At 39.7% G+C, this 26,410-nt stretch overlaps 1 protein-coding gene across 1 annotated transcript in view; it reads left to right on the top strand.

Annotated features, from left to right (window-relative positions):
• The window catches only part of LOC120525709 (TATA box binding protein), a 95,459-nt gene that overhangs the window by 17,372 nt on the left and 51,677 nt on the right, over positions 1–26,410 (top strand). The window contains 3 exon segments of the mRNA XM_039748245.1: positions 1,607–1,954; positions 3,246–3,288; positions 23,211–23,239. Of these exon segments, the coding sequence (XP_039604179.1) occupies positions 1,607–1,954; positions 3,246–3,288; positions 23,211–23,239 (420 nt within the window).

Raw genomic sequence — 26,410 nt, 5'->3', positions numbered from 1 at the left:
TATTGCTACTGCTTTGTGAAATACAAGGATTAACCAATGATCCTGCTATTGACATCAACCATTATGTATGTAATAATACCTGTATTAACACATCAACATCAGGACGCACTCGGTTTGTTCAGCTTAAAACTTTTATATCCAAACCCACTGCTGTTACTTCACGTGTGCCCCAGGGCTCTGTCATGGAGCCCCTCCTTTTCATTGTTTACCTCCTTCCCCTTGGAAATATCTTTCGTAAATATAACATTAGCTTCCACTGTTATGCTGATGACACCCAGCTCTATCTCACTAGCAAACCTACTTTTTCCTTTCCACCCTCCACACTTTTTGATTGCATAGCCAAAATCAAATCCTGGTTTTCTTCAAATTTTTTTAAATTAAATATTGACAAAACTGGGGTTCTCCTCATTGGTAAAAAATCAACATTATCCAAAACTGATAATTTTTCCTTTTATTGATAATTCCTCTGTCTCCCTTTCCCCACAGGTAAAGAGTCTGGGTGTTATCCTTGACAGTACTTTATCTTTTCAGTCTCACATCAATAACATCCCCGGTCTGCATATTTCCACTTGTGTAACATTAATCGTATTCGCCCCTCCCTCACTCCCCCCACCAATTCTATCCTCATTCATAGCCTTGTCACTTCTCGTCTCAATTATTGCAATTCCCTTTTCTTTGGTCTTTCTTGCAAATCCAAATCTCTTTATAAGCTTCAACTGGTCCAGAATTCAGCTACCCGCATCATTACTAGAACCCCCTCTATTCACCATATCACTCCCACCTTGCAGCAGCTTCACTGGCTTCCAGTTAAGTTCTGCATTCAATTCAAAATTCTTCTGTTAACTTTTAAAGCTATCCACAACCTTGCCCCTCCATATATGTCTGACCTCCTTCATGTTGCCATTCCCTCCCATACCCTTAGATCCTCTTACTCCATCCGCTTGACTGCCCCCTTCATTCGTCTTACCAGCATGGGGGGCAGAGCATTCAGTTGCTCTTCTCCCCAGCTCTGGAATTCACCACCATCTGAGCTTAGAAATATTGAATCATTTTCACTTTTCAAATCTAAACTTAAAACTCATTTGTTTAAGACTGCTTTTTCTCTTTAATTACAATTGCTCTGTCTGATTTTAATTTTTGTATTTTAGTTTTGTTTGTAATGTGTGTTTTATCTATTATTTGGTGTTCTTGAGTGTTTAGAAAGGCACCCACGAATAAATAAAGTGTATTATTATTAGTCAACTGCCACACATAAGACCAACTGTCACTACAATGATCTAGTTTTGTAGTTTTGTTCTTTCTTTTTTTTTTCTTTTAAAAAATTGGGTATTTTATTGAAACAATTACTCCTTTGAAATCCTTGTACTTAAACTTGACTAATTTCCTGTTTTTATTTATTGGTATTCTTCACTGCTCAGGTAATATGCTTGCTTAGACTGCATATTTTTAGTTTATTATTAAGTTAATATGAGAGAGTCTGACCTTTCAAGATAGTTGAGTATGTACTGTATTTGTATGGGGATTCATGTGTGTTTTCTGACAAAACAAAACAAAGATAACAACAACAAAAAAAAAAAAACACAAACTTTTTTTTATTTTTTCCTAGGGCGCAATGACACCTGGGATTCCTATCTTTAGTCCGATGATGCCCTATGGCACAGGCCTTACACCACAGCCAGTTCAAACAACAAACAGTTTGTCAATATTGGAGGAGCAACAAAGACAACAACAACAACAGCAACAACAGCAACAGAATGTTTCTCAGCATGGTGTTGTGCAGGTTTCATCTGGACAGGCTCCCCAGCTTTTCCACTCTCAGTCAGTTACTACAACTGCTCTGCCTGGAACCACACCGCTTTATCCTTCACCTTGCACTCCAATGACTCCCATCACTCCTGCAACACCAGCTTCTGAAAGCTCTGGTATTGTTCCACAGCTGCAGTGAGTATTGGCAGTTTGCTTTGATTTTTATTTTCCCTCTTGGAATATGTAAAGTATGTCGCTCTAAATTTAAAACAATAAGCGTGGATGTTTGAAAATGCTCATCTTACAGAGTTAAAACTTTCTTGTATTGACAGTATTTTCAACTGGAAATGGAAATATATAATAAAAAAACAACGCATTTGTATTATAGTATAACTTGATTTTCATCTGATTGGCCTGTTAATCTTATGGAAATGGAAGTTTTATGAATGACATTGTCTGTGTGGAAGAAAAGAGAGGAAGACAGGACAAGTTCAATCAATTAGATTTTTATTCAGTCACAGATGAGTACCAGGATTCTACATTGCAAGGCAGAAGAGCAAAGTTACACTTTTTTTTTATATTGACTTTTTATAATTTCTTCTTCCTCCCCCTTCCCCTTACTTAGTCAAAAAGCATAATATAGTTTACTTAAGCTTTTCATTTTGTTACGCCAATGGGCCATCTTTTCTTATTTTTTTCACTTTGTCAGACAGACGCTAAAGAAGGAAAGGTCAGCTTTCCTGTGTCAAATAGACACATTTCCAAAGAAACTGAAAATTGTCTTTGGTCACCTTACTGCACCCTGTCTTATGACAGATGCCTGTAGGAATAACCAGCCGTTTTAGCAAAAAGGCTTTGTCAGCTATTAACCCTAAGTAGCTTGCAAGCTATTCATTTTTTTCTTCCACATTTCACCCATATTGTTTTGGGTGTCGTCTGTCTAATCGGTATACTCAGGGACCAGAGATATAAAAAGGAATTGATGTGCCACAAAACAAGTGATAAGGGAATGGACACAGGGAAATGCACAACAATGGAGTAGACGGGCAATAAGAAGGAAAGGGCCTACAATGATAGCAAACTAAATAAGGGACACTTTCCAGTTGGAAAATAACCCGAAACAACTATAAAATTGCCTTAGGTTCAGTAGTTACGTGATCAGTAAATTCTTTTTGAAGCGACTTTAGCTTGTTAAGTGCTATAGTAAAGGACCCATTTGGAGCAGTGTTGTTAGGAATTAAAATACAGCAACTGTTGCCGAACACAACACAAACACCTCCCCTTTCAGCTAGGAACATATCTAGTTCAATACTATTCTGCCAGACCACTTGGCTAGTAGCATATACTTCCTGACATTAAGATACACTTGAAAGGGTAACCAGGAGAGTTATGTGCATCCTTAAAAATATCACAAGTGAAAGCGTAAAAATATCACAAGTGAAAGGACTACTGTTTCCTTACCTCAAAGTGACAAGTATTGTGCATAACAAGTGCAGCAGACAATCAAAAGTGGAAACCGACTCCGACAGTAATTAAAAACTTGTGCGGAAACCATTTCTTCATAAAGCACAAAAATTAGTGCTTCTCAATTATTTTCTGGCCCCTCCTAGGAAGAAGAAAACAGAGGACTATAAATAGTATCATTTGTCTATAAAATTGTTATAAGTACACCTCTGCATAACACTGACATATAAGAGAATAAAAAAGAGAAATATGGACCAATTTACCAGCTTTATTAAATGTAACAGAAAAGATTTAAAGTGCATTCTAAATTCAAAAAATGTAAAATAAAAATAAAAAGCAAAATTACGGAGCCACTATTTAACACTGCTTTATTCAGTCCATTTTTTACAGTGTGAGACATGCATCCAAGATGGGAGTCCTTTAAACTTCACAGCAAAATGCAACATAAATGCATGGTACGCCCGGTCAAGCAGCACTTGGAATGGTCCTCTCCTCCTAGGTCCTAGGTTGATGCCAGTGGTTACGCCGTGAGTCTCCGATGAGGACCCAAGTCACAGTAGGTATAGGAATGGACATTTCAGGTAATGAGGTAGTCCTCCACGTTTCCCTCACTTGTTCATGTACTGTCTGTAAGGCACTATGCAGACCTGAAAGAAAAGATGCAAGATCATTGTTGACTGTGTGGAGAGTGACTTTACCTTGCGGAAGGCACATCAGCATGGAGTGGCCAGTAAGAATCTCAAAAGGAGAGTGACCTATCTGGTGATGAGTCCTTCCCTGCACACCAGTCAGAGCCAAAGGCAGTGCAACAGGTCAAGATAGGCCTGCATGTGCACAGATTTTTGCCAATTTTAATTTTAAGGTGAAGTTTACACGCTCTACCATCCCTCACCTCTGTGGATAGTACGTGCAGTAGTGATGGACATCAATCTGCAGCCACTGAGACTGTTCTTGTAAAAGACTACAAAGTGTGTTCCATTATCAATTTATAATTTCTTAGACAAACCCCAATGAGGGGTAATTCCTTTAACTTGCGCTTTGGCCACTGACGTGACATCTGCATGCTGACAAGGGAAGGCTTCCACCCAGTGAGAGAAGACGTTGATGATTACTAAACAGTATTCATAGCCATGAGATGGGGTTAGTTCAATAAAATCCATCTGCAGATGTTCAAAAGGGCCCTCCGGCATTGGTGTTACAGCTGGACTTACCTGCAATCTTTTTCCTACATTAAGCCTTTGGTATAGTGCAAACCTGTTACAGAACTGATCAACAAAATTGAAAATTCCTGGGGCATACCAAGATTGTGGCACCTGTTCCATCATTATGTTTCTGAAAGTGTAATCCAGACCGTGTGCAGCCTTTTCAATATCTGGAAAAGAAGCTTTCGGGAGAAAAGGATTTTTAGTTAATGGATGAATCCTTCGGGTCTTTTTCTGCACCCTCTTTCTGCCACGTCTTTATCTCCTTTTCTGTTGCTACAGTTTGTAGAGATAAAACCGCATACTTGGGTGACTCTCGTTCCTCCTCCTATTGTAAGGTTAAATAGGTTAATGGTGAGGTGGCATCCCGGATGGCTTTCTTTGCCCACATGTCTGCTTGAGCATTTGCCTCACTCACTGGATCCATTTTCCCCGTGTGAGCTTGACACTTCACTACCACAAGCACGGCTGTCAAATGAGATGTTCTTGCCTGCACTAAGATGGAATGTACAGCATGTGGTACCGTAACAGTTAATGGACTCGTAAGAACAACATCTGAGCATGCTAATATGGCCTCTGTTGTTGCAGCAGCTGCTTTCAAACAGGCCGGGATTGTAGCAGCCACTGGATTCAGTTTTTTAGAATAGTACGCAACTGGTCTTTGTCTATCTCCATGTTGGTGAGTTAGTACTACAGTCATGCCACCCCCTGTTTCTCATCCACGAACAGAGTGAAAGGACGAGACTAGTCCATAAGTCCTAGCGCAGGTACAGACATCAAAATTTATTTTATTTCAGTTAAAGCCTTCTCAGCCTGCTCTGTCCATGAAATTTTATCAGTCAAGCCCAAATTAGGAGAGGTCGCTAGAACTTGGAGTGACTGTAGTTTTTCATGAAAATCTTGAACCCATTGCTGGCAATATCCTAACATTCCAAGAACGGACATAACCTGCCGCCTTGTAATAGGATGAGGAAAATTTTTAATAGCCTCGATCCTCTCATTAGACAGTGCACATCCCCCTGCATTCAAATCATGACCCAGGTATTTCACTTTTCTTTAATCAGTTGCAACTTTTTCCCTGGTCATCTTGTGCCCTTTTTCCGTTAGGAAGACCAACAAAGCCTTTGTGTCTTCTTCGCATTATTCCTTAGCCTTGGAGCATAAAAGCAAATCATCTACATACTGCACCAGGACAATACCCCCTTTGGCCAATAACTTTCCAATTTTTTCCCCTAATGGTTGTCCATAATGGTATACACACACACACACATACACACACAGAGCCTCTGTATATCCCTACAGCCTCACAGTTCAGGTCCATCGCTTCCCTTTAAAAGTGAATGTGAACCAGAACTGTGAGTCAGGGTGAACAGGAACAGAAAAAGAAAACATTTGCGAGAACAATAACAGAAAACCACAGAGCAGTGGACTTGGGGTTTATAGCAGCATTGACTCCGCGTAGCTCCTGAACGAACCGCCACGAGCCATCTGCTTTTTTAACTGGAAGAATAGGAGAGTATTGTATCGGAATAATAGCACCCTGCTTAACTAAGTCAGCATGAACGATGGCCTCAGGTGAAAAGGAAATTGTGCATGATGTGGATGGAAGGATGACTTTTTGAAAATGACCTTGGGTTCAACATGAGCTATTCGGCCAAAATCATTTTTCACTTGTGCCCAGAGAGATGAGTGGAGTGAGTCTAACCAAAAGATTTAAATGTATACAGCATGGGTGTAGGTGGAGAGGTGGAAGATAAATGGCAGAGTGATCAGGTTACAGGTACAACCAGTCCTAATGCAGTTTTCTTAATAGATCCATCCTTGGTGGGCCAAATATTAGGTCTCACGTATTCTCAGTCCTCCCTTTCCTGACATGCTAATACCCATGGTCTCACATCACATCAATGAAAACGAGCAGATTTAGCAATGGAGACATGTGGGATGGAACCACTCCAGAAGAAAAGCAGTTGTTGTGATGAAAGGGAGACTGCTCCTCCAGCCCGTTCTGCTGAGATATAACAGTTCGTTAGGCAAATAGTCTTTTTGATAGCTCTGGCTATAAAGTCCAAAAGCCAGACTTCATCAACATTCAGTCTTAAAAAGTGTGCAGCACAGTGAAATGATGTTAAACAATGTTATCTAGAAGGAACCCAGAACAGCAAACCTGAACAGCCCCTGCAGCATAGTAGCATGTAATGGTGGTGGTCAGTGCAAGGGCAGTGTGTTGTTCTGATGTGACTGTCACTCCCGTTTTTGTAACTGAGATGCAAAGGCGCAGGCGGGCCATCAAGTCTTGTTCTAACAAGTTCACTGGGCATTAGAAGGCTGAATAAAAAGCAATGGTTTAATGAAACACTTGAAAACGTGACATGAATGGGAACAGGTGAGGAGAGAGAGAGAGAGAGAGAGAGAGACTGAAGACGGTGTTCCCATTCTGACACTGACTCCCCATCTTTCTGTTTAGCATGTGTCAATTGGGACCAGTCAGTACTCTTCTTATATGTTGCATTTATTTGTGCTTGTAATTGAGTCCACTGAACCTCAAACTGCCACTGTCAGCCCCCTGTCATCTCAGAGTCTCATTTCATTGCACTCTCACATCATTTCAGCCTGGACCTAGCTTCCTTCTAAGGACTTCATTCCATTCTGTGGCATTTACTTTATACATGTCATCTGACTGTTTCACCACCGTCACAAACTTCTGTCCCCCTTCTTTTTTGGGTTTGGTAATTCCTGCACCACCTTTTTTAATTCTTGCAGGTCCCATTTTATATGCACCATCAAGGTGGGACGGTTTTAATCTGTCAGGCTGTTGTACATTATATCGCAGATTGGGCACTTTTATTAATGGTGCTTGAAATTCCATCCTTTCATGGTCATTTTTGACCATGGGGGGGCAGAATCGGGGCATCCCTTTATCCGGGCCATATCTTTGTGCCTCAGTACTTGCTCGCACCGATCATAACTGGGGTTGGTGGTGATCTCTCCCTCGTCTTCTCTGGCTGAAACTCTTCATCATAGAAATCATTGGGATATTCTTCTTCTTTTTTTATTTATATTTACTTATCCTTCCTTCTTTTGTCCGGACTTTTGGGATGGTTCTTGCATTATCAAGAATTTCATTTTGCTTTGCAGTCCCTCATTGCATTCTTGCATCGCTTCCAGGGCTCTATCTTTAATTATCAATTCCCATCTATCAAACATTTCCATTCTATATGGCCCTCGACTACAGCACCCTCGTGCATTTCTACATACACTCTTCCTAACTTCCCGTATTTCACTCATATCACCACAATCTTCTACTGGTCACCTGCTGCTGCTCTTTTTATTTCACCATTTCCATTCCTTTTTTTTTTTTTTAAATCGCTCATTTTCTGTTCTACGTAGCATCTTGGAGAGCTGCCTTTCCTTCCCTTTGGTACATTTTCCAAAAATAATCCTCTGGACAGAGGCTCCTCATTCACAAATTTTTTTTTTTTTTTTAATACATTCTCCATCGTGACCTCCCCAATGTCGCTTCGCTCCAAATCCCTTCCCGGATCGCTTTCTGTAATTTCCTTCTTTAGAGGACTAACAGTGAAGGTGGTTACCGCTCATGGTTTCCATGACAGACTTAACCCACTGAGTCAGGAATATAACCAGACTATTAGAGTGAAGAATCTTGCCCTCTCACTTAACGGTGCTTTTCCTGACCATGAGGTGCTTACCAACTATCCGTTCTTCCCACTCCCCCACCTTTTTATTCAGATCCTCTTAAAAAGATGCCGTCTCTTTCCAGGGAGCGGCATTCCCAGCACCTCGCCAATTCTTTCACACTTTTTTTTAGTGTCCTTTTACTTTAGTGATTCCCCGACCCTAAGGTACTTTCCCTTTTTACTAAACTTCCACCTCTCCCGTCTAATTCTGAGTCTACTTAAGACTGTCTCATTCCAAGAAGCGCACTTATCGTTATGTCCCCAGTACCTCTCCCGGATGGTAAAGCAGTTTTACTCACCGGTCACTGATCTTCTTCCTGTCTGCAATTTGCACCTTCACTCGGGTTCTCGGACAGGAGGGGAACTGAGGCTCACGGCTTCTATAACTATGTCACTGGCCCTCTGTGGATTCCTCACTCTGACTCAGACCTGGAGCCTGCAGCTGCCACCTGTCCCTGAGGAAGAAACCCTCCACCCCCAGAGGAGAAGGACAGGACAAGTACAATTAGTGCTGGCCAGTATGACCAAAACTCTCTCTCACGGTATTTTTCAAAATTATACTGGTTTCACAGTATTGAACAGTATTTTTTTCCCATGCATGAGTGGATATTAACCACATTTTCCACTGCAATTACTGCAGTAGACTTGCTAAGAATAATCTATTCCACTGTCATAAGAATTGTACATTGTACAAAAATACATTTTAATGTGCACACAAGTTTTGCATGGCCCCATAATGTGATAGTTTTCAAGGGGTGGCACTAATGAAGAGAAGGAATCACATTGCATGACAGTTTCTGTCAAAATATAGAACTTTTTTATTGAACAAATTTTACAAACAACTTTAACTATAATTTGACAACATATTTTCAACCATCCAAAGAGGTATTTAGACTTAGTAAAATATCCAGAGGTTTTAGTCAAAAATTGTATTGCACTGAACATGTCTTAGAAAAGGAATAAATAGTAAATATTTTTGTAAGCCAACTACATTTTCTGTTAATGTTAACAATCTCTTTCCATTGGAACGTTAGCTATATGGACTGTTGGTTATCTGGATCCGCTTGCTTTTTTTGTCGTAGGCAGTACCTCTAGCAAATGCGTCTACAAGTGACGTCTGACTTGAGCGTCGTCCTAGCTTTTTCAATTTTACCTGAGGACGTGGATGGTGCCAATCTTAGTTCCATACATTCATGGTACTCCAAAGCGGCTAAGGTGATGCAGCAAATTGCTCACGTTTCCACCTCTGACGACAACTTCAGCTCAACAGCATTTGTAGTAAATAGTCTTTTGGTCCACATCTGACCTTTTAAAACCAAAGTATCTCCGGACAACAGACACGGCTCCTTTTTTCAGCAAAAGTTCTTCTGTGTCATCATGTTCAACTTTATTGTCTGCTACAGCTTCAGTTTCAGAATGTTCTCTGTCCATTTTCACCACTCAATATCTCCACTAACGCATGTACTCTACTGCATGCTTGTTTAGCGGTTTAGCAGTGCAAAAGGTCCCCCCTTAAACAGTTTCCCGCTGCACCACGTTCCGAGCGTTATTTAGGCTATTTAAACCGGTGTTGCCGTATAAGAAAAAATCATATCATAACAAAAATAAAAAACGGTTTTCAGTATGAACCAGTATACCTCCCAGCACTTAGTTCAATCTATTAGATTTTTATTCAGTCACACATGAGTTCCTGGATTCTACGTTGCAAGGGTGAAGAGCAAAGTTACATTTTTTTCTATTGGCTTTTTTTTTCTTTCACATCAATAATTGAGTGATTAAGATAATTTTCTTGAAGCTGAGTAGTTATTTACTTATTGCAGAAATTAATGCAATCAATTAGAACAGAAAACGGCCACAGTCACAGTTACACAATAAAATTTTAATTCATTATCTACTTAAGGCTATATTAAAATGAAAGCTGAGTAATATAAATAACTTTGCAGATTCTCACAAATTTTGAAGATTTTATGAAAGATGATTATTATTAATGGATTCCATATTTTTCCTAGGTTAATTGCATTGGATTTGATATGGGTGCACACACTCATTAGTTTTGTACACCCCCATAATAGCTGGGGTTTCTTTCCTCAGCCAGTAGAAATTGCAACCAATCATAGCTTTTATTAACTAGTTTAGTAGTTGATGGAGGACAAAAATTATCACATCGTTCTTGACCATAAAAATAGTGGAGAGTTACAGTCTTGGACTTCCAAGTTGGTTTAGGGACACAGTTTCACTAAATAGTAATTATTATAGTGAGAAAATTATGTACAATGTGTACCCAAAAGACCTCTTTTTAAAGAGTACAGTGATTTGCGTAGTATTTAATGTGGGAAAGTGTTGCTTCTTGATTATATTACTTTGCCCTTGATTTGATATTGATAGGTGTCCTGCTGTGAAAATTATTTGCAAGAAAGTTCTGTGTTGTTTTAAACAATCCGTGTGTTCAACAAAATTTTGCTGTCTGTATGGAAAAAATTAAGCAAGACTTGCATAGATGGTCTACCTTTCATCTCTCTTCAGCTGGAAGAATGAACATTGTTAAGATGAATATCCTTCCTAAGCTGCTTTTTTATTTCAAAACATCTCAATATACATCAATAAATCTCTTTTCAAGAAAATTGATTCAATTATAACCTAATTTATTTGCAATTCAAAACATCCACATATCCAAAGGGTGACCCTACAAAGGCCTAAGGCGGAAGGTGGCATGGCTTTACCTAACTTTCAATTTTATTCCTGGGTTTCAAATTTACAAGCTATAAAATCCTGGGCATTGACACAAATAGATGAACATACACTGGCTTAGTCCATAATAGAAATAAAATCCTATAGTACTTCTTTATGTTCCTTGCTTTGTACCCCAATAAGTACAAGTCATCGCCAATATACTAACAACCCAATTGTACTTCACTCACTTAGATTATGGAACGAATGTAGAAAGTATTTTAAGATAGAGAAGTTTTTATCTGTGGCACCTCTGCACGAGTACCACCTTATTCCACCCTTTCAGACGTATGCAGTTTTTAATGTCTGGAAAACATTCAGGATTAAATCACTTAGAGATCTGTACATAGACAATGTCTTTGCGTCCTACAAACAATTGCACTCCAAATTTAATGTCCAGCAACACATTTCTTTCACTACCTTCAAATTAGAAACTTTGTTAAACAAAACCTGCCAAATTTTCCTCAAATGCCACCTACCTCTATGCCAGAAAAAATTGTGATTAGACTTGAGGACTCAGACAGCATCTCCGTAGTATATAAGAACATTTTACTTCTCTTCAAAAGATCCAAGAGTAAAGGATCTCTCACTCCACGTCTCAGAAAAGGAGTGGAAGGTAGCAATGCACAGAATTCACTTGAGCTCCATATGTGCAAAGTATATAATTATCCAACTAAAAATTATATATCAAGTACATCTGTCCCGTTTAAAATTGTCCAAAATGTTTCCAGGGTAAGATCCAAACTGCATATGCTGCGATCAAGTTCGAGCCTCATTGGGCCATATGTTTTGGGCATGCAATAAATTAACGTAATTCTGGACCAAAATCTTTAAATGCCTTTCAAACAGCCTTGGTGTCACTCTTCCTCCTAATCCAATATCAGCTGTGTTTGGTGTACTTCCAGATGGACTTTTAACACTAGAATTCCTGAAGCCTACGAAAACAATTTGTAATCCCGGCCCACTTTTTAAATCTCTTCATACCTCTATCATCAGCATCTTTTGTTTTGTTAATATGTTGATCAGCGCAAGAAGCAAGCAGCCTACTGTCCCATCCCCCGCCTTGACAGTGCTCAGCTTGTTGGCAAAAAGGTCTCCCAGCTCAAGCCAAGGCTCCTTATCTGTGTGTGGGGTGCCTGAAGTTGTATAGGGTAAATAATCTATACTAATAAAAGGCAAAGGCCCTCATGGACTGACTGACTCACTCATCACAAATTCTCCAACTTCCCGTGTAGGTAGAAGGCTGAAATTTGGCAGGCTCATTCCTTACAGGTTACTTACAGAAGTTAAGCAGGTTTCATTTCGAAATTCTACGCGTAACGGTCATAATGATTGACAACGTCCGGCATGTTAAACTTTCTTATTTATGGCCCCATCTTCACGAAATTTGGTAGGCGGCTTCCCTGCGCTAACCGAAACCGATGTATGTACTTATTTGGTGGTATGACACCACTTCGGCCCCCATATTGAACTTTCCTATGGGCCCATCTTCAAGAAATTGCACGCGGGTTCCCAACGCTAACTGAATCCTACTTATGTATATGTATACGCCCATAGCCTGCAGCTCGGTCGCCGTGTGAGGCGGCGTTGGATCCCCCATTGCCACACCTCCCATGTTGTTGGCTGTCTGCCTATATAAGGCTGTCCGTCGCTCCGGTCTCTTCATTCCCTTTCTTGCTTCGCCACGGTATTCATGTCTCCCTGCTGATAACTGCAGCCTTTTTATTTAATCCACGGCTTCTCTGCTGTTTTGTTCGTTTATTACGATTATAGTTATTGTATAGGTATTTTAGACATAGTTTACATTGTTCAGGTACCCATTTCTTTATCGTTCCAACCGTACCCCCATTAACATGTCTATAGAGGTGATCACCATCAATCAAACAACTGTCACTTACTGAGTGGTTTCCATGCCCAGAGATGCTGCCTGCCTTTTCCATTCTCTGTGTTACATATTGCACAGCCATATCAGACTCACTCTTGATATCCGGAGGAACATTGTGTCTTATGTATTGAATGAATGGGACAGGTTCAAGGTGTGGACTGATAACGGTACAGGAGATAATTATACTACACAGGAGCACTATAAGAGTGAAATGCTTAAGCCCTTCACCTGTGGTTCTGCATGTGAGTTGATGGCTGCCGCTGAATTGTTCGGTTCTCGCTTTCAAGTGTACCGAAATGGCCAAATATTTTACACCTTTGGACAACCACCAATGCCTCTTAAACATCTTAGATTCACAGATGATGATTTGAGTAGTGGACACTTTGATGTTTATGAATGTTTAAACTCTCAAAAGCTGGATGCGAAGTTATCGATGAAACCGGTTGTATGCTTACAACGCTTGACAGATGCCGAATGTCACTTCAACACAACAAGTCCTGCAAATACTAACGTAATTGAAACAAACCATGAAACTCCAACCGATCATGACAGCAGCAATCCAAGCTGTGAGCTTTGAGGCAAGATTGCTTTTCACATGGCCAACTGTACGTTGCATGCTCAAGAGTAAGCTCAGCGCACAGCTTGGTCATATTACAACCGGAGGGCCGAACTGACAACGTGGCATACAAAGAGATCCTTAACAAATAATTATTGGTATATTTTCCCTCAGTTTTAAAAGGTTTTCTTTTCTTAATAAAAATTTTAAGGCAGTACTTCGCCGCTGCAAAGCGCAGGTATTTTGCTAGTACAGTGTATCATCATTTGGAATACATGCATTTCGTGTGTGTTCTGTGTCTACATAGATCTAGGTAAGTGTGGATGAAAGGAAATGCAAGAAATGCTGAACACATACCTAAAGCAGAAACGTTTTCCATGTTATACTGACGAGAAGTGTATAATTTGTGAAGATTTTAGTCCAAATATCAAATAAAATAACATAACATGATTGTGTAAAGTAATTGTAATGGACATTGTCATGAGTGTTGCTGTCTATACTAATAAAAGGCAAAGCCCTCACTGACTCATCACTAATTCTCCCGTGTGGGTAGAAGGCTGAAATTTGGCAGGCTCATTCCTTACAGCTTACTTAAAAATGTTGGGCAGGTTTCATGTTGAAATTCTACGCGTAATGGTCATAACTGGAAGGTATTTTTCTCCATTTACTGTAATGGAGTTGAGCTCGAAAGCCGGGGGGGCGGAGTTTTGTGTGACATCATCACGCCTCCCACTTAATCACGTGAACTGACTGTCAACGCAGTGCGTAGAAAACCAGGAAGACCTCCAAAAAGCGCTGAAGAAAACATGCATTATATAATTGAGAAAGCAGCGAAACAATAAGAAGCCAGCGAGTGACATATACTACCATATTCATGAGGGCTGCTACTTTCGAAAGACAGCAAGGTGTAAACCTAAACTTTAAATTAAGTTCATAGACAGGCTGCCACTGGCGTTTCTCATGCCCACGGGTAATGCGGGATACAAGTTTAATGAGAGGACGCAGGATATAAACGAGAGTTTTGATCACTTTGTAACTAAGTTAAAATTGCTGGTGAAGTGCTTATGCAAATTCGAGACTCTGTTTTGGGGATTGACAGGTGGGGAGTCGCGTCATCATCTCCCCTCCCATTTACTTAATTTCGCTCTAAGCTGAGCTCGCCAGCTAACGCCGTCTTTTGAAGCAACTTCGTCACACTACCACCAAATACTCACAGAAAAATCCACAAGTTAATACACCCACTGTCTCTACAGTTTCTCCACACTGAATCCTCCAGGCACTACTTGCAAAAGGTTACATTGACAATCGTGTTACGTTATTTTTAAAATCTTTCCTTTTCTTAGCACAAACACAGCTGAGAAGCTTCGATGCAACTGCTCCATAACGGGTTAAAAAATAATGCATTTAATCACACTTTGCATTACAAGCAAAGGGGAACTTTTGTCAATGCATGATTTCCTGGTACACCGATTACATTGATCAGCGCATCCCGATTCATTTTACCCTCGCACCCCCTTGGTTTGAAAAGAAGTATGAAAAAATGAGGTTAACACATATGAATAATCGATTCGCCATCAATAATTGTTTTAGTAAAGCCATACTCAGTGTAATCCTCCTTCCATTTTATAATTTTTCGCCACTAGCCATGATTAAATGAACGGTAAAAAGTAAGAGCGAAGCGAGGGTGACTTATTTAGGCAGGCATATATATGACAGCAACACTCATGACAATGTCAATCATGTTACGTTATTATTAAAATGTTTCCTTTTCTTTTCATTACTTCTTTAACACACTACTTCTCCACTGCGAGGCACGGGTGTTTTGCTATATATATATATATATATATATATATGAGATAGAGATAGAGATAGAGAGAGATATATAGAGATAGAGATAGAGATAGAGATAGATATATATATAATATGTATGTGTGTATATATCTATACTAATAAAAGGCAAAGCCCTCACTCACTGACTCATCACTAATTCTCCAACTTCCCGTGTAGGTAGAAGGCTGAAATTTGGCAGGCTTATTCCTTACAGCTTACTTACAAAAGTTGGGCAGGTTTCATTTCGAAATTCTACGCATAAGGGTCATAACTGGAAGCTATTTTTCCCATATAATGTAATGGAGTCTTGAGTTGGAGATGGCTGGGGCGGAGTTTCGTGTGACATCATCACGCCTCCTACGTAAGTACGTAGAGCACAAGGAAGAACTCCAAACAGCGATCAGCACAAAACGCCATTTCACAATTGAGAAGGCAGAAAAACATTATGAAGCAAATGATGCATACAAGCATATTCATAAGTACAGCTACTGCGGAAACAAAGCACGGCGTGAACCGTAAGTTTATATTAAATTAAGTTCATAGGCTACCACTAGCGTTTGTAATTTAGTGCCTGCCCATATAAGGCCGTCCATCAGCGGCAATCCAATACAAGCACTGCCGGTAAATATTCACGCGTGAAGGACTGTGCTTATGCAGAGGAAGATGAGACGGTCAGGGTGGTGTTTGGCACAAACTCATTGAAACTGCGAGAGAAACTTTTAAGTGCCGGGTCTTAGCTGACATTACACGAGATGGCACCAGTACAGCTGGGAACCTTCGATGCAAGAACACCAAGCTGCTCCGTGAACTGGCGCAGTGCACAGACAAAAGCAACAGTTCCAAAGAGTGCTGAACAAAAACCGAATTACACAATTGAGAAGGCAGCAAAAAAATATGAAGCGTCTTATACATAGAATCATATTCATAAGTGCAGCTACTGCGGAAACAAAGCACACGGTGGAAAAAGTGAATGTCCTGCTAAAGGAAGACAGTGTAAAAAAACCCGTGCATGCAGTTTGTCACATCACAGATAAAAGGAAGACGAGCTGTTTATTGATGCAGTAAGGAACTAATCGATGAATGAAACCTCTTATCTTTACAGCGATTGACAAACACGGAATGTAACTTGAACACATCCTACAAATACGAGCCTGATTGAAAGAAATAATGATAATCAAATCCTTGATGACAGCAACATTCAATAACACTCACAAAACAATTACTGTATATTGACAATCATGTTACGTTATTTTTAAAATGTTCCCTTTTCTTTTTCATAACTTCTACTTCTCCACTGCGATACACGGGTATATATATAAATGTATATATATACCCGATCTACAATACATACTTTAGCATAGACAAGCCACACGCTGTGGCAATTGTAGAGTCTTAAGCCTAACGCCGACATTGAGGTTCGATTCGAGAGGGATGTACTGACTATATGCAGCTGCTACCGATTCATTTTACCTTAGATCTCCTTGGTTTGGGGCGTATGAAAAATATTAGGTTAACGCAGAATCATGTTACGTTATTTTTAAAATTTTCCCTTTCTTAGCACAAGCACAGCTGAGAAGCTTCGATGCATGTACTCCATAGCGCGTTAAAAATAACGATTTAATCACACTTTCAATTCCAAGCAAGCGGGAACTTTTGTCAATGCATGATTTCCTGGTACATCCATTACACTGATGCACACATCACAGCTACAAAAATGTTAGAGTCGGAATAAAGCGTTCCTACGACTGATCATTTCGACTTCCCGCGAAGCCTTGATAAAAGCATGGTTTTGTGCACACTGAAAAGCAAGCAAAATTAGATGCATTACAGAAAGCGGACTTTGTGGCTCTTACTGGGGATCATTGGACTTCCGTGACCGTTAGTAATTCTAAATACATCTAATTACAAAATGTTCAATGATCACACTGTTTTAGCCTAATGTACAAAATAATTTTGGCTAATGTTACTCAGAGTTTAAAGAGTAAGCTGGTCAAATTACCTTTTATGTTTCTGACTTATTTTTTAAGAAGAAAAACTGCACTTTATGGTGAAATTTTGGTTATTATTATTTAAAGACAATACTATTCTGAAAATGTACTTAAAGTACTTAAACTACCACTTTATTTTTAAGTCTGCCCAATTTTAACCAGGGATGATATTTTGTTTCTGTTTTGAATTCAAATGCAGTTTAAAGGCTTTTTTTCAGAAATTAAAACAGCTTCAGTTTACAATATTCATGTCCATGTCTATTATTTGATTCTGTAAGCCCACTAAAACCGTTTTAAATAAAAAAAAAACATTTGCGATTTGGGGCAAATTTCGTGTCGATTACATACGATTAATCAAGATTAATTCTTACACAGCCTCTAATTAATTGGATTAATTTTTTAATCGAGTCCCTATATATATATATATATATATATATATATATATATATATATATAGATTTGTATATATATGTGTATATACAGTATATATGTAGATATGTATATGTGTATATACAGTATGTATATATGTGTGTGTATATATAGTATGTGTATATATATGTATATGTATATATATGTATGTGTGTATATGTGTGTATATATATATATATATATATATATATATATATGTTTATATGTATATATATGTTTATATATGTGTCTGTGTGTGTGTGTGTGTGTGTATATATATATATATATATATATATATATATATATATATATATATATATATATATATATATATATATGCCAGCAACACTCATATCAATGACAAAACAATTACATTAACAATCATCTTACGTTATTTTTAAAATGCTTTTCTTTTCATAACTTCTTTAACACACTACTTCTCAGCTATGCTTGGATATTCTCTAGTAGTATATATATATATATATATATATATATATATATATATATATATATGTATATATATATATATATATATATATATATATATATATGTGTATATATGTATATATATATATATATATATATATATATATATATATGTATATATATATATATATATATATATATATATATATATATATATATATATATATATATATATATATATATATATATATATATATATATATATATATATATATGTATATATATATATGTATATATATGTATATATGTATATGTATATATATATATATGTATATGTGTATATATATATATGTGTGTATATATATATGTGTATATATATATATGTGTATATATATATATGTGTATATATATATATATGTGTATATATATATATATATACTAATAAAAGGCAAAGCCCTCACTCACTGACTCATCACTAATTCTCCAACTTCCCGTGTGGGTGGAAGGCTGAAATTTGGCAGGTTCATTCCTTACAGCTTCCTTACAAAAGTTGGGCAGGTTTTATATCGAAATTCTACGCGTAATGGTCATAACTGGAAGCTGTTTTCTCCATTTACTGTAATGGAGATGAGCTTGAACGCCGTGGGGCGGAGTTTCGTGTGACATCATCACGCCTCCCGTAATCCGCAGTACATAGAAAACCAGGAAGACCTCCAAAAGCGCTGAAGAAAACATGCATTATATAATTGAGAAGGCAGCGAAACAATAAGAAGCGGCGAGTGACATATACAACCATATTCATGAGTTCTGCTACTTGAAACAAAGCCGATGTAAACCTACACTTTAAATTAAGTTCATAGACAGGCTGCCGCTGGCGTTTGTAATTTAGTGCCTGCCCATATAAGGCCGTCCGTCAGCGGCAATCCAATAGCAAACTCCACTAAATATTCACGGGTGAAGGACTGTGCTTATGGAGAGGAAGATGAGATGGTCAGGGTGGTGTTTGACACAAACTCAGCGAAACTGCGAGAGAAAGTTTTAAGTGCCAGGACTAAGGTAACATTAAATACAGCCATGGACATAGCACGAGATGGCACCAGCACAGCTGGGAACCTTGCATGTACACCGGCGGCTCACGTGAACTGGCGCAGTGCACAGATAAAAGCAACAGTTCCAAAGAGCTGAACAAAACCGAATTACACAATTGAAAAGGCAGCAAAAATATGGCGTCTGATAAGCATATTCATAAATCCAGCTACTGCGGAAACAAAGCACACGTTGGAAAAAGTCAATGTCCCGCTAAAGGAAGACAGTGTAAAAAAAACCGTGCATGCAGTGTGTCAGGTCTCAGATAAAGAAGAAGACGAGCTGTTTATTGATGCAGTAAGAAGCGAATCGATGAAAGAAACCTGTCATCTTTACAGCGATTGACAAACACGGAATGTAACTTGAACACAACACATCCTACAAATACGAACCTGATTGAAAGAAATAATGATAATCAAATCCTTGATGACAGCAACACTCAGTAACACTCACAAAACAAATACTGTATATTGACAGTCATGTTACGTTATTTTAAAATGTTCCCTTTTCTTTTCTAGCTTTTTAACACACTACTTCTCAGCTGCGATGCGGGTATATATATATGTATATATATATATCCGATCTACATACAATAATGGATACTTTATTAGCCATCAATGATTGTTTTGGTAAAGCCATACTCAGTGTATTCATTAGATGAGCGGTAAAAAGTAAGAGCGAGGGGAGGATGCAGGCTGTAGTCTTGGCGTCAACTCTATCTGAATTGCGCGATCACATTTGAAAAATATATCTTTTCAAGTTCTATTTAGTCCATATTGTCAAACTCAAGGGCCAGGGCCACATCCGGCCAGTGTAATTATATCCGCCCCCGAGATCATTTTATATACTGTATTATTGTTATTAATGGCCCAGGTATATGAAGCGCTGGTAACACAATAAACTACAGATCCCATAATGCAGCGCTTCAGCTGCCTTGCCGAACACTTACCGTTAATCAAGTCTAGCTTATGATGCTGCAAGTTATTCTGGCTAGCTCACGCGATGCTGGAGAGAAAAGTTGATTCTGAAAATAGAGCCTTTAAAACCGATGGGAGGCTGAGTATATGTTTACTGAACCGTGTGTCTCATTTGTGGAGCTAATGTGGCTGTAATTACAGAATTTAATCTAAGGCGGCACTATGAGACAAAACATCAGGGTAACCTGAATGCAATGCAGAAGATACAGAAAGCAGAATAATTAAATAAGAATCTGACACTTCAGCGGACGTTTTACCCGTGCACAATCACAAAGTGATTTCAAGTGAAGCTGCTTTTATGGGAGACACAAATGCACCAGTGCAACTTTGCCCCACTTTCCCTGTTGCCAAGTAATGTTAAACCAAGTCGTCACTACGGTGTTCCCAAATACGCACTTTGCTGATAAACTGAGCGCACTGAGTTTGCACGGCGCTTTGGTGACTTTGAAGAACAAAAAAAGTCCGTCTACATGCGGCTCGAACCTTGTGCATGTTTGGTAGCACATATCTGTGTGAGAAGCTCTTCTCAGTGATAAAGACTAACAAAACAGCACACAGGAGTCGCCTCACTGATGAGCACCTGCAATCCATCCTGAGAATCTCCACAACACAGAACCTCACACCAAACAGAAAGCGAACTTGTTGCCAAAAAAGATGCAGGCGTCCAGCTCTAAAATGACATATGAGCAAAGACAACTGAATGATTTGATTTGTTATTGCTGAAAGGAACACATTTTATTTATATTTCCAGGTTTTGTTATGCAGCATGTTCATATTTGAATTTGTATAATTTTGACAGGATATATTTTTATGGAGAGCAAAATATTATAAGTTGTTTAAGGTTTGAGTTGATTTATTCAGGAATAATATTCCTGTCTGTTTTTACCATTCCTACCAAAGATATTTCTGTCGACTAAATAAAAATTCCTTCTATTTAAAATTTAAATAGAACTTGAACAAATCTGATAGTTCATAATATCCACGCAGACTTGCGTAAGAGCGGGAGTTATCCATTTTAACAAGCAGCGTATTGCACTGATCTGAAATAGCTGTGTGTGTATATATGTAGATATGTATGTATATGTATATATATGTTTATATATGTGTGTGTGTATGTATGTATGTGTATGTATATGTATGTGTATATATATATATATATATGTATGTATATATGTGTATATGTATAGATATGTATATATATATGTTTATGTGTGTGTGTAAATATATATATATATGAGAACAACACTCATCACTCACAACAGTGACAAAACAATTACATTGACAATCATGTTACGTTATTTTCAAAATGTTTCCTTTTCTTTTCATTGCTTCTTTATCACACTACTTCTCATCAAAGCCTTGGTATTTTTTTAGTATATATATATATATATATATATATATATATATATATATATTGTAAGATATGGCCATGTACCCCGCCAATACCCCAAGCCGCCAGGTGGAGCCCTCCTTGCAGCATGGAGGTCCCCAGAAGACCAGCAGGGCATTATGGACCATGTAGTTTTGTGCACCGCCCTGCTGGATGCCATGGGGGCCACGAGAGGGAGCTGCAGGGAGGACGAAGAATTCTTCATGCCCTATGACCCGGAAGTTCGTCATAGGAAGAGCGACGGGCTTCCGGGTGAGAACATTATTTACCCTGACCGGAAGGAATAAGGACTTGTGGACTGTTGGGAAGGAACACCTCCGGGTCAGGGAATATAAAAGGACTGTAGGGGCTCCCAGACGATGAGCTGAGTTGGGAGGCAGGGTGGCTAAGCGTCTGGGAGTGGAGGATTTGTTATTGTTCATTGTTATTTGGAGTATTTGGGAGTAGAGGGTGCTTTGTGCACTTTATTATAAAATAAATATAATTATTGGACTTTTACCTAGTGTCTGGCGTGGTGTCTGAGGGTGTAAAGTGCGAGAAGCATCTTATTCTGTTACAATTGGCGAGCTCGGCAGGATTCTCTGGCCGTCAGTTTGGCAGAGGACCTGAATTTAAAAATTTATTGTGGACAGAATATCCGGAAGACAGCGCCACGACACACACAGAAAAATAAGCCAGAAACCTCATCTTTATCAAGTCCGTCATGGGAAGAAGAAGACAAAGCAGAGCGCCAGCAACAGCGGAGGTCTGGCTTCGGCATTGCCTGCGCTCAAGAGGAGCTATGGAGCTGCTACGCATTTCGAGAGATTTCGAGGAGGGCGTCACCGGCGAGGTATGTACAGGGAATGTACTGAATAATCTTTTAAATTAACACATGATGTCCCATGTACATACCTCCCAGATGTCCATCGAAGGCTCTGCGGAGGCAGAAGACAGACCGAAGGCGATGGCGCTCTCATTCAGGCAAGCGAGTAACCCGAAGCACTTCCGCATTACGGGTGCGGCGAGGACACGTGACCTACCACAAGGGATTCCAGGAAGGTGGCGTTCTCGTATCCAGCTGTTTGTGGCTTCGCCCAAGAAAAGACGGACTTGAGTTTTTGAAGGGGAAAGGGGAGGCGTCAGTACCGCTATCCCTACAAAAAGGTAAGGAGGTCCGGAAATGATTGATCGGTCCGTCGATAAATTGATACAGACGGATCACAGTCAGCCAAAAGCGGCACCGCGGTCCTCGAAAAGAACTCCAAATCCCAGGCTCCCTTGCGGGACCTGTCTGAGCACGCGATGCCAGGAGCGGCGTGTTTATTGGCTCCCACCCGGAGGGTAAGGCTAATGATGGCTCGAGCATGCCTCCGGGTGAATTAAGTAACTTTTGGGCGTGCACGAGCTGGAAAAGTTGCTTCAGCCCGTGCACAAATTTTACAGGTGGTGGAGACAATAAAGAAGATCACTGGGGATCTGGGAGCAGCGGCGAAGCGCCTTTAAGGAGGGTGGATGAATTCCCTACGGCGATTTGGTCAGGAGTCTCCCATTATGATTGATTTGGCGGTACAGGTGAGGTTTACCGTACCGCATACAGAATAAGGGGACACAGAGTGACGCTGGCCTTGGTTAATTAGTAGCGGTGCCAAGTCACTACGAGCCCTAGCGAGTGTGGTGTGATGACAGAAGGCGGTGGAAGCACTGATCGCACCAGAGCAGCTGAAAAGTGCTGTCTCGGGCGTCTGCGGTGCTGAAGAGCGCCGCCTCTGGTTTCTTTCAAGTCAGCGGGCATGCAAACAGCAAAGAGGCTCTCTTTCTCTAATAGAGACTCAAGCTGTGCGCCGACAGTAAGCAGGAGATCCCGAAATACACCGTGGGTCTCCTGACAAGGTGGGGAAAAAGGCTGAGGAAGCACAGCGGCCAGAAAACCCTCCTTGGCGGGGAAAGGGTGGAGCTGACCGAGTTCCGAGATGTTTCAGGTCTCGAGAAAAGTGCCAACCAGGAGGACCGTCGGTGCTACAATTGCCAGCGACCGGGTCACGAGTGGCCAATGTCCCGGGAGACAGGAGGTACACCGTCCCCAAGGTTTGCTCGAGGACAGGGCAGCGCAGGCAGAGCCGGATGACCGTCCTCTTGGAGGAAGACTTCCCTCTCGGGGCAGGCGCTCCGAATCTGTATAATTAGTCGCTGGGGAGTACTGTAAGATATGGCGGCCATGTACCCGGCCAATACCCCAAGCCGCCAGGTGGAGCCCTCCTTGCAGCATGGAGGTCCCCAGAAGACCAGCAGGGCATTATGGACCATGTAGTTTTGTGCACCGCCCTGCTGGATGCCATGGGGCCACGAGGAGGGAGCTGCAGGGAGGACCGAAGGTTCTTCATGCCCTATGACCGGAAGTTAGTCATAGGAAGAAGCGACGCTTCGGGGTGAGAAACATTATTTACCCTGACCCGGAAGGAATAAGGACTTGTGGACTGTTGGAAGGAACACCTCCGGGTCAGGGAATATAAAAGGACTGTGGGGCTCCCAGACGATGAGCTGAGTTGGGAGGCAGGGTGGCTAAAGCGTCTGGGAGTGGAGGATTTGTTATTGTTCATTGTTATTTGGAGTATTTGGGAGTAGAGGGTGCTTTGTGCACTTTATTATAAAATAAATATAATTATTGGACTTTTACCTAGTGTCTGACGTGGTGTCTGAGGGTGTAAGTGCGAGAAGCATCTTATTCTGTTACAATATATATATATATATATATATACATATATATATATATACACATATATATATACACATATATATATATACACATATATATATATATATATATATATATATATATATATATATATATGTGTATGTGTGTGTATATATTTATGTGTGTGTATATGTATGTGTATATATATATGTATATGTATATGTATATATATATATATATATATATATATATATGTGTGTGCATAGCTGTGCCGGCCTTTGAGATGCTGACTGCTCTTCTGCCTTCAGTCAAAGTGAGCACTTTTAATTTTTTTTCGTCCTCCCCCTGAGCTATAGCCCAGACAAGTGCCAACACGGGACCCCTTTTCTCACACGACGGAAAACTAATATTAAGGCGATTTGCACTTTCTTTTGCGTATATGATTATGAGGTGCGTCAGCTTCGGATTATGAAGACACGCTTGAGGTGGAGGACTAACAGTGCCATCACAGCCGATTAATGGCAGGGACATCTCACCAGTCTACACAAGACCCACTGCTACTGTCCCCAAAAGATGATCATATTGTCTGTGAACACATCTCTCTCTACTATATAAAAGAAAAAGGCAACTTTCCTTTCTTTACACCTTTTTTCCTTTTATCCTAAACCAAAGCCTTTCTCTCTTAACACTGCAGAGGACACAAAACTAATTTTCTTTAAATGCCGGTGGAGGCACATTACCAGAGGCAGAAATTTGAACGTTCACATAGAAAATGTAATTTCTATACCACAGCCGTCATGTAGCGCCTTTCAAAAGGAATCTACTACCGAGAGATCATCCATATACATTTTAGCTGCTGTTAGTACTACTTACCTGTTGTGTTACACAGTCTTTAAAATGTAGTTTACCATAACCACTCAGTAGTGCTCAATGTACCTGTACTTCTTAAAACGTTAATGTTTTACTGTTTAATAACTTATAGACTATATTTTATTATTTTTCCCTTGCACTCCGCTATACACACACATATAGACACATACATATATATACACATATATATACCTGTGTATATGTTTGTGTGTGTGTGTGTATATATATATATATATATATATATATATATATATATATATATATATATATATATATATATATATATATATATATATATATATATACACACACACACACATACAGTGGTGAAAAACTATTTACCTCCTTCCTGATTTCTTATTCTTTTGCATGTTTGTCACACAAAATGTTTCTGATCATCAAACACATTTAACCATTAGTCAAATATAACACAAGTAAACACAAATTGCAGTTTTTAAATGATGGTTTTTGTTATTTAGGGAGAAAAAAAATCCAAACCTACATGGCCCTGTGTGAAAAAGCAATTGCTCCCTGAACCTAATAACTGGTTGGGCCACCCTTAGCAGCAATAACTGCAATCAAGCATTTGCGATAACATCCTGCAATGAGTCTTTTACAGCTCTGGAGGAATTTTGGCCCACTCTTCTTTGCAGAATTGTTGTAATTCAGCTTTATTTGAGGATTTTCTAGCATGAGCTGCCTTTTTAAGGTCATGCCATAGCATCTCAATTGGATTCAGGTCAGGACTTTGACTAGGCCACTCCAAAGTCTTCATTTTGTTTTTCTTCAGCCATTCAGAGGTGGATTTGCTGGTGTGTTTTGGGTCATTGTCCTGTTGCAGTACCCAAGACCGCTTCAGCTTGAGTTGACGAACAGATGGCTGGACATTCTCCCTTAGGATTTTTTGTAGACAGTAGAATTCATGGTTCCATCTATCACAGCAAGCCTTCCAGGTCCTGAAGCAGCAAAACAACCCCAGACCATCACACTACCACCACCATATTTTACTGTTGATGTTCTTTTTCTGAAATGCTGTGTTCCTTTATGCCAGATGTAACGGGACATTTGCCTTCCAAAAAGTTCAACTTTTGTCTCATCAGTCCACAAGGTATTTTCCCAAAAGTCTTGGCAATCATTGAGATGTTTCTTAGCAAAATTGAGATGAGCCCTAATTTTCTTTTGCTTAACAGTGGTTTGTGTCTTGGAAATCTGCCATGCAGGCGTTTTGCTAGTCTCTTTCTTATGGTGGAGTCGTGAACACTGACCTTATTTGAGGCAAGTGAGGCCTGCAGTTCTTTAGAGCGTTGTCCTGGGGTCTTTGTGACCGCTCGGATGAGTCGTCGTCTCCTCTTGGGGTAATTTTAGGTGACGGCCACTCCTGGGAAGGTTCACCACTGTTCCATGTTTTGCCATTTGTGGATAATGGCTCTCTTTGTGGTTAAGCGAGTCCCAAAGCTTTAGAAATGGCTTTATAACCTTTACCAGA

This window comes from Polypterus senegalus, chromosome 3 (genome assembly GCF_016835505.1).
Source record: "Polypterus senegalus isolate Bchr_013 chromosome 3, ASM1683550v1, whole genome shotgun sequence".
Lineage (NCBI taxonomy): Eukaryota > Metazoa > Chordata > Cladistia > Polypteriformes > Polypteridae > Polypterus > Polypterus senegalus.
Note: the sequence above shows the minus strand (reverse complement) of the source record. Positions and strands in the feature narration are given on the sequence as shown.